Here is a 10,294-nt window from a genome sequence, read left to right as displayed (position 1 = left end):
ATTTTTCAATACACAATTCTAAATAATGACTTCAAATTATCACTTTATTTCTTTTTGTTAATTGAATTATTCATAGCAGTATGGCCACCACGGCCTTCTTAATTGTCTACACAGGAGGGAACAACTGCCAAGCATTATAAATAAAATAAAATAGAAAATTAAAGACTATAATTTTACAGTGACAGATGGTTGTAATTAGTTCAAATTCAACAGATTCTTATACCCTATTGGTGAATAGGTACATCACTGAAACAGATGAATGACGCAACACTGAACACAACTGCATTAGGAACGGCCACAATGTATTAACCATTAATTCCAAGACCAATAGCAATAACTACCCAAAATATTGATATTAATCCGGTACAGGTTGCTATATACAGTGTTGTTCAGATGGTCACATACTTGGCATTTTGCTGAGGCTAGTGTGACATTGAATTTTTTAGGTTAGTATTTTACCTCTCTGAAAAGTTACGAATTGAAGTGACAACACATGTTTTCTTAAGACTAGGAGCTTTCTTTTGATATATCATAATAAACAGTTTCTTTGAAAAGAATGTCCATACCTGCTTTAATACTTCCCGGTCCTATTACGTTCAAATGGCTTTTGCATTGCAAAATACATGTCTATATTTTATTTTAGAAAAGGGTACGTTATCTGGCGAAATATCTGCATTCAAAGAAAGATTTAGGAACTTTTAAAGGTAAATAATAAACCTGAACAGGATTATAAGTCCCCTGGTTTTACAAAATATGACAGTAATTATTTCATCATAACTGAACTACTGATCTGAAAAATATTTTCTGTACAGAGTACCGTGTATTGTTGGAAGAAAATTCTTCTATCAGACAATAAACCAACACTTATAATGTTCTTGAAGACGAATATCTGTAAAGCAGTAAGCCCACCAAGCCTGCCTGCGGTCCTTATGGTCTCTTCATTCATAGGCAATGAACTGGAGCCCGAAACGGGCAGCCCACAGAGCCTGTCTGTGGTTCTCAACAATTCCTTCACTCTCAGTTCGAACTCGAGGCAGTGAATTCTGAGCCTATCTCGTAAGACAACATAGCCTTTCTTTTTCATCAATAGATTCGTTTCTATACAGGGTGATTCACGAGGAAAGGTAAAAAATTTAGGATATATCTTAGGCCATTTTGAGTGAAAAAATTCATATGAACATAGGTCCGTTTTCGAGCGATGGCGGAGCTAAATGCATTTTTTTGGTAAAAGTCTCGTCCCAATGTGAATCAGACGTTACCATACGCTGCTGAGTTGAGAACTTGAGACAAGGTCACCAACCGCAATGAATGACAGAACATCGGAATCTGCATTGTGAGCGATGTAGATAAGAGAAAGAAACCGGGTCGTGGGGCATTACAAATGTCCAGTCGCCTGTCCTTGTCTGATGTAATGACACAGAACTCACAGATAACACAAATAGCCTACACTATCACTCATCAGTTCACAGCAGTTCAGTCAGCTACCTACAGTACAGTAGTTATACAGGTACAGTTATCGGAAGTGTTAAGTTGTGTTTTTCAAGATGCCTTATAAATTTTCGACTACAGAGTACGCCGATATTGAGTATGTTTATAGTTTGTGCGATGGAAGTTTCTTGCGTGCCGTCGCTGAATATGAACGACGCTTTCCGAACAGAAGGTACCATATCGAAGAGTACTTACTGTCTATGGGGTTGGATGAAAGACTTGGTATAGCAAAGGAACGGGGAAACGAGAGAGTGTCTAATCGACAGTATTTTGGATGCGGCATAAAGACAGCCACGTGCAACTCCCCTGAGCGATGAGCGCGATTCACGCCTGTGCACAACAGTGCATTGAAGCAGGAGGAGGTACTTTTGAAAATGTGCGAAAACATCGACCCCGACGTCTAGAATATTAGGTATGTATGCATACGTTAATATAAACTTTAAATTTGTCCATTATCTGTCTCTAAATGCGAGTTAGTACAGTGAAATCTCACAACGTTCTTGTGAAATCAAAGAGCCATATTCATTTGAACTTTTTGACTCAGAATGACGTCAGAATTCACATCCTAAATTTTTTACCTTTCCTCGTGACTCACCCTATATAACATTAACCATTCTTTCTCCAAATAGTGTATGACAACACAATAAATACCTTTACTTTATGCATATTAGATCCCCCACCTTTTCTAGTGTTCATTAATGATCTTGCCCCTTAATAAAAGAACAATCAAATTTCTTGGATTACAAAACAATAAGGTTTTAAATTGGAAAAATCATATTAAAGAAACTACCTCCAAACTAAATTCAGCATGTTCTGTTTGCTATTAGATCTATGTAAGAGATAGTAAATATCAATACCTTAAAAATAATATACTTTGCGTACTTCCGCTCAGTAATGAGTTTTGGAATATTCTGGGGAAATTCTGTAGATAGTAACAGCACAGTCTAGTATATACAGTCACGAAGCTTGAGTTGTGAGGGTGCTAGGAACAATAGATTGTGCAGGTACTATTTCACATTGTCTGTAATGAGGCGATAGTAGCGATCCTAGTGGTTAGCAACTATCTATGGATGCATATATACTATGTATTGAGCTTCGTGACTGTGTATACTAGACTGTGGTAACAGTATATTCCTACTACAAAAAAAAAAAAAGTAATTAGAATAATAGGTGTCAAATCTAGAGAATCATGTAGGACCATTTTTAAAAAACTACAAATAATGCCCATGCTTGTCAGTATATTTTTTCATTAACAAACTTTCTCGTATGTAATCGCGAAAACTTTGTAACTAATTCAACAGTTCATAGCATAAATATGCGTCAAAAAATGACTTTCTTACTCTATCGGCAAGTCTATCATGCTATCAAGAAGCAGTGCGTTATATGGCAGTAATAATTTTTAATAGCTCCGTATGGATATAAAAAATCAAACTCAAAACATAAGATTATTTAGGGCCAAATTAAAGAAGTACCTAATTTCTCACGCCTTCTATTCTGTAGGTGAATTCATGACATTCAATAACGCTTCATGAATATTTCAGTCTTGTATTAAGCATTGATACCAACTCCTTGTATTGTATTAGTATATTGCAAAACCCTTCTGTATATATTTCAACTAGACTGTGACTATGAATTAAGACTTTGCAGTACTATTAAGGTTTTTTTTTTTGACATGTTCCATATTCTAGCTGTGAAGTGATGTATGAATACCATGGAATGTAAATAAATACAATGCATAATATAATAAATTCCTATAATCTTACCTAGTTACTCTGATTATTTTGAAAATAATAGTATTGTCACATTAAACGTATTTACATTCAAATATTAAAATTCAAATAAAGAAAAGAACATTTTATACATTATATCAATCCTTCAATACAAAGTTAACGAATAAACAAAATGGCAATTTTCTGGCATTACTAACATTCATACGATGGAATGTCTAAATCGTATTATTAATTGGATAATAACATACAGGGTGTCCCATATATCTACAAGCGTAGGGAAAATGTATTTTTTTTCTTTCTGTTGTAGGTTGACATTTAAACGATGGGTTTGAGCAAAGAGGAACATATCAAAGTCATTTTGCTGTATGGTGGAAGAAGTCCGAGAGAAGTGGCTGATGAATTCAACAGACTGCATCCCGAATGTGCACCCATTTCATTCACATGTGTTTACAAATTGGTGGAAGAATTTAAGCAAACAGGTTCTGTCAAAGATAAGTCGCGTAGTGGTCCCCCACAGAGGTGCAATGACGAAGAAACATCAATCGCTGTTCTTGGTTGATTTGCAGTAAGTCCCCATAAATCTCTGGCAGTTAGAACCTGGCTTGATGAGCAATTTCCTGGCCACGGGCCCTGACCCCTTTGGATTTTTATGTCTGGGGTCACTTTAAGTCACTGGTGTACGCTGAGAAGATTCGATCCAGTGCTCATCTGCAGGCACACATCATTGAAGTGTGTTCACAAATCACATCAGACATCATTCAATGTGTTCTCCAGGACTGTGTGATCTGGCTGCATAAATGCACATTTCAGAATGGGGACCATATCGAGCACATTCTGTAAAAGCTCATTTCCCTACGTTTCAAGACTTTTGGGACACCCTGTATATTCACTGCAGTTTTATTTAAGTTATTATTCGTGCTAGTGAATATTTCTCTTCATTTTTTATTCTTACAATCCTCCACATCAGTAGCTCTCTCTTTTGCCCCCCTTACAAACACACAGTAAACACATTTTAGATGCAATAATAATGTTGCTTTTTTAACTGTCAATTGCATATTTTTAAGTGCTTCAAAATTAAATACAGAACATCAGCAAGTAACACAACTTGAAATTGAATTTTTATATAGATACTCCTTTTATATATTTGTCAATGCAGCATTTCCTTCTGATAATAATTTAATGTATGTACTTTTCGTTCACTTCAAGTTATTGTGAAGGAAGAGCAGATAGTTTGCATTCCTTCTATTCGGTACTACTAAGCTGACAACAGAAACTACAGCTCTGCATAGGTAAGCTGCCCCTTTTAAGTGTATGTGTGCATTACTCCTAGCCCGCAGAACTATGAACAGTACAAGCCTGCATGATATGATGAAATGTATTCTACCCGTGTAAAGCAAGGTTAAGGATTAACTCAGCCCCAGCACATCTTTATTATGAAGTCAGGTCCATTTTGATATGATTGTCATTTGAATTTGATACTTAGCAAAATGCTCATATACAGCGTGAACAATAACTATGGAATATTGCTAATAACTTCTTCAATTTTAATTTAAAAAGAAGTTTTATACAAAAACTGTTGAGATAAACCATACAATATGATACCAGTGTTCAAAAAAGTTATTCAGGTATACAGAGTGTGACAGTAAACTGTATTTTTTAGATGACACCCTATATTAAAATTGACATATTCTGAGTCTCCATTAAATTGTACGTATGAGTATGTAGAAATTAAACTCATTCCACCTGTTTCATGTCTTTTACTATTTATTAAACTTGTTTCGTAGACTTCGCACTTGAGAAAAATAAATATGTAAAATCATGTTGAGTAGGCCATAAAACTAAACAGAACACTATGACTGACCATATTTTACCACAGGTGCTCAAAATGAGACCATTCCCACCCAAAAAAAATGCCCCAGTCTATCACGGAAACAGTCCCTTGTCTTTCTCACAGTTACATGACTGATATATTCCCTAAGCTAAATTCAGCATGTTTTGCTATTAGATCTATGCAAGAGATAGTAATATCAATACCTTAAAAACAATATATTTTGCATACTTCCACTCGGTAATGAGTTTTGGAATAATATTCTGGGGAAATTCTACAGATAGTGACAGTATATTGCTACTACAAAAAAGAGTAATTAGAATAATACTAGGTGTCAAATCTAGGGAATCGTGTAGAACCATTTTAAAAGAACTACAAATAATGTCCATGGCATGTCAGTATATTTTTTCATTAATAATGTTAATATGTAAATTTTATTATAGGGTGCCATTTACAAAAATTAAGTTTATTGTCACACCATGTATGCCTGAACAACCAACTTTTTTCAAACACTGAAATCATATTGTATGGCTTATCTTGAACAACTTTTGTATTTTTTTTTTTTTTTTTGTAAAATTAAAATTTATGAAGTTATTAGTAATATTCCATACTTATTGTTCACCTTGTATACAGTGCCAGGTTAACAAGAAATACTTTCATCGTCAAAATCCTTTTAAGCCAAGCGTACTCATGGATATAAATTTTACTATAACATTGGGAAACAAGATTTTTTCTACCAACACATCTGATAAATTTTCTGAATAAAGATCACTCATTCACAGATAATGCATTCTCTCAAAGAACATGGACATTTCGCTAAGGATGGGAAGAGGAAGCTGGTGAGTAAAGTACACACATGTAACAAATCCATCTTTATATATATATATATATTTTTTATTATTGAAAGCACAACATACGTCTCCCACTATAGTCTCTCCGCAACAATTTCTAGACCACAGGTGAGGTGGTGAGGTTTGGTGGACCAGGCACAAGCAAGAAATGAAAATACTGAGAAGAACAGAAATTGGGCAATATAGAGATAAAATCCTCAAAAGGTGAAGATGAGAAATTAAAAAATACCTTCAACATGTTATGTGATACCGTCCTCAGCGGACAATGCTATAATTTATGAAGCTTTCTTTTGTGGTTTTCTCTGTATTTGTATGTTAATTCTAGTATCTCTTCTGAATGTTTGTAATTTGAACACTAACTAACGCAGTTTAACATGACTAGCACTACTATTGATAATAACCAACTGGTAAATTCATCTTCACTTTAAGTTGCTTAAAAATACAGAAGTCTGTAATATCGTAATGATGATAAATGGCCCTAAAAGAATGGACGAACTGTCTGAAACATTTACAGAGAAAGCAATGCCGCAGCGTTCTGGCCACACGAATGTATTACGTCCAGCCAAGCGCACGTTCACTAGACCCAAATCAACAAATGTACAAAAACTCTGAATGGAATCCCCCAACCCTAACATGGCTGCTCGGGGAGTAGGGAGCAGCCACCGTGAATCCGTATAAAAAAGGGCGAGGCCCAAACACAAAATGCAAAGTCCTGTGGAATTCCCTTCATTGGCAGTAGTTGCAGTCCGCAACAAAAAGGAAATTGCGCACAAAGTAAACGGTTACAGCATCGTCAAGTCCCGTTCGCTCTCGCACCGGACAGAGGGGTGGAAACACGTGCATCTAGACCTTGTTGCAGTAAAGTAAGGATTGCAGATATATATACTCCAACGTTTATAAAAACTCAGACTACAGCTGAAAGCAACTGAGGAGAAGGAACGCAACTCGACTGGCAGCACGGTCTCGTGGGTCTGTCTGGCCGGCCGGCTCTGTCTGCCTTTGCACTGGACTCAACTGTAACACAAGACACATCAGTCAGTGCCCGCCAAAATCTATCTTATCCACACAGATCAATCTAATTCATCCTCTACTAAATTAATCTGATTAAGGCCCAGTTGTACGATCACGGAATACATCCTGGAATAGCTATTCGTGGAATAGCCTAACTATACAGTCTGATCCGTTTGGGTATGGATAATATTAATTTATAATTATAAAGCTATTATGATAGTAGGAAAAATTTCTTGCTAGTTATATTATGATTAAAAGATGGGAGTTTCCATATATGACAATCAACAATGCATAATCTGAAAGGACAAATGAAAATCGTAGATGATTAAAATGGCTACTACAAATCAACAGCAGGCACAATGTGTTCTTTGGTATGCTAAATTTGAGAGTGTTGAAAGAGTTCAAAGGGAATTTCGACGTGAGTATGGTGTGCGTAATGTACCTAAATATGATTCCATAATGTTGTGGTATCCAACATTTGTAGAAACAGGTTATGTGTTTAAAAAAAACATGCAGGAGGTAGCAGGCAAAACCCAGTACGAGAAGCAGCTATCTCTTGGCTTGGCCCCCAAACTCCCCAGATCTAACCCTTCTGACTTCTTCGTGTAGGTTTTTTTTTAAGACATTGTCTATTCAAAGAAACCCAGGAACAACAATGATTTGAGAGTAAAAATTACTCAAGCTTTTCAACAAATCACCCCTCTTGTGTTACAACGGACATGGGCTGAATTGCATCACCGTTATGAGTTGTGCAGGGTGCGCAATGGGGGTCATGTTGAGCTCTGAGGAATCTCACATCTTCCAGTGTTGTAAGCACAAAGTTTCAACAAAGAAAGTTCAGTACTAAATGTTTTATGGTGTTTTTATTTTATGCATACTCAAATGGATCACCCTGTAGAATAAATGGAGCTCCGTGCTATATGATGTTTGTTTATTCCAAAGTTATCTATTCCATAGTTAGCAAAACTGAAACAGAAGTTGGCAATATTTTAGATTATGTTTTGTTCATAAAATGCATTCATAATACCAGTCTTTTTTTATATTTCTGAATATATTATTACTATTTTGTCTACAGAGTTTATTATAAGGAAATGAATAGGAATCTGAAGGAATTAGAAATCAAAACTGTAAGATAGAAGATGCATTTAAGCTAGTTGAGATTAGTGAATGACTATAATAATGTGTTAGAAAAAATATAGATGTTATAATAAGCCATAACGTCTATCAAAAGACAAGAGTATGGGAGTCTGTAGCTAGGTTATTTAATACTCAGACTAATACCTACACAAATGCAGAATGCAATACTGATATTGTAATTCTATGTACAATATTGTCTTATGAATTTGTTTAAAATTTAATTTTAATTATTTATAGATTTAGCATTTCTTTAAAATGCTAATAATGTGAACTATTTTTAAATGTCTGTTCCAAATCATCATTCATTAATTCCAGTATGCTTAAAACTGTCCATTTTTAGTCTAAAACTAGACAGAAATGTTTAATTGTCATACTCATTTCATACATCAGCCACAGTCTAGTATATACAGTCACGAAGCTCAATATGTAGGGAATATGCATCCATAGATAGTTGCTAACCACTAGGATCGCTACTATCACCTCATCACAGGCAATGCGAAATAGTACCGGCACAGTCTATTGTTCCTAGTATCACAGTCTACTATATACAGTCGCGAAGCTTGAGGTGATTTTTTGCAAATCTCGTGATAAAGCGCTCCAAGCAGTTAGCAACTAGAAACAATAGACTGTCCACGGTCGGCTTTGGACTATGTCGTATTTCCATCGAGTGCTAGCTCGTTGCGTATTTCACATTGATGCTTGTGAAATGTTCGTTATTGGTTGTAATGAAAATGTTAATGGCTAAAAAGACGTAGAAAAATTAAGTTTGTTTTAATGAAATTTATTGATCACGTTTTATTTTCAATTCTGGTGGGATTATTATTGCTTAGGCCTACTTTTTTTTTTTTCAAAGGACGTTTTTAATTATAGCTGTTAATTTTGTTGTTATTTTTATTTGTTACTTTATTAGAGACGTAGAAAAAGTCTGTTACAATAAAATTTATTGATCACGTTTGATTTTCAATTCTGGTGTGATTATTATTGCTTAACCTCATCCCACTTTGTTAACTACTTAAGCCTACACTACAAGTACCGGTACACGTAAGTTACTCCATTAATTCATATTTCCATTATTATTGTTGTAAAGGGAAATGCAAATTAATATTTATTGGTTTCATAGTTAATTATAACTATAATCTTGAATGAGTGAAGCTATTATAGTAAATTTCAGTTCGTTTTGCACAAACAAAAATAATATTAACCTATTTCTTGCAGGTATCTTCGAGTTTATGATGGAATTTAATATACTTTATTAAAATAATAAATTAACTTTATGCATTTAATATTTCAATAATGGAAGGAAGGTGTTAATATTTCCAAAATAACACAACGAAAGTGTAACATGTTATTTTGTCGTCTACTAGGAGAGAGATCTGAGATGATGAGGCGATAGTAGCGATCCTAGTGGTGGGCAACTACCCATGTTTGCATTTTTACTACATATTGAGCTTCGCGACTGTATATACTAGACTGTGGATCAGGTCTATTTTCTTTTGTTTCTGCATTCTCAAAAATATACTATAGTAATTCACAATCAGTATCAGAGATGCATGTCTAATGCTGCGTCATTTTACAATTTATTCTCTAGATAAGACTTAAACAGCGACTGAAAGCATGGAAAACTTATTCAGAAGATATCCTTCAAATAATGCACCATTTCAAGTTCATACATAACATAACCATGGAGCTAATTTTAACAGGACTTCATTCCGTGTTCGTACAACTGGGCCTAAGGAATAAAATGGGCGATATTTATATTTTCTACATCTTTAAGCTAGAGGCTTAATTTTTTGTACACAGCACATGAATAATCAAACAATCTTTGTAACAATGACAGAGTCTGTGTTATCACTTCTGGGACCAGGACATCCAATTATCTGTACAAATGTGGTCAAGTGTTTGTGTATTAAGTAATGTGGATGATGTTTATGTTTACAATGCACAGAAAACTTCAGGATCTGTCTGCTTGCCACATTACGATTCACTGAATTGTTGTAAGACTCTAAAGTTACGCTCTCATAACGGCAAACAAAACTGTTTCAGGCTGATTGAAACTGACTCAGACCCTTGATAAGCAGGCTAGAGCCTGTCACATGATCACACTATGCAGACGAAACGTTTTGTTTGTTCCAAGCAGGAAGAGACAGCCGGGAGTTGTTTCATGTCTACCTGTTTGCAGCAGTCAAAATCGAGAAACATCTTTTCAGCTGACTATGTGAATTGTTTGCTAGAGTGTATATTGAAATAGC

The 10,294-nt window shown here is 35.0% G+C and overlaps 1 protein-coding gene across 9 annotated transcripts in view; it reads right to left on the bottom strand.

Annotated features, from left to right (window-relative positions):
* Positions 1 to 5,918: 5,918 nt before the first annotated feature.
* Positions 5,919 to 10,294, bottom strand: part of beta-Spec (spectrin beta chain) — a 313,031-nt gene continuing 308,655 nt past the window's right edge. For all 9 annotated transcript variants that reach the window (XM_069842602.1, XM_069842603.1, XM_069842607.1 and 6 more), the window contains one exon: positions 5,919 to 6,911. Coding sequence is in view for 1 of the 9 variants with exons in the window: in XM_069842603.1 (XP_069698704.1) it covers positions 6,908 to 6,911 (4 nt within the window). In the remaining 8 variants the exon portion in view is untranslated. The remainder of the gene's footprint in view (positions 6,912 to 10,294) is intronic.

This window comes from Periplaneta americana, chromosome 12, assembly GCF_040183065.1.
Source record: "Periplaneta americana isolate PAMFEO1 chromosome 12, P.americana_PAMFEO1_priV1, whole genome shotgun sequence".
Classification (NCBI taxonomy): Eukaryota; Metazoa; Arthropoda; class Insecta; order Blattodea; family Blattidae; genus Periplaneta; species Periplaneta americana.
This window is presented reverse-complemented; position numbering and strand designations above follow the sequence as displayed.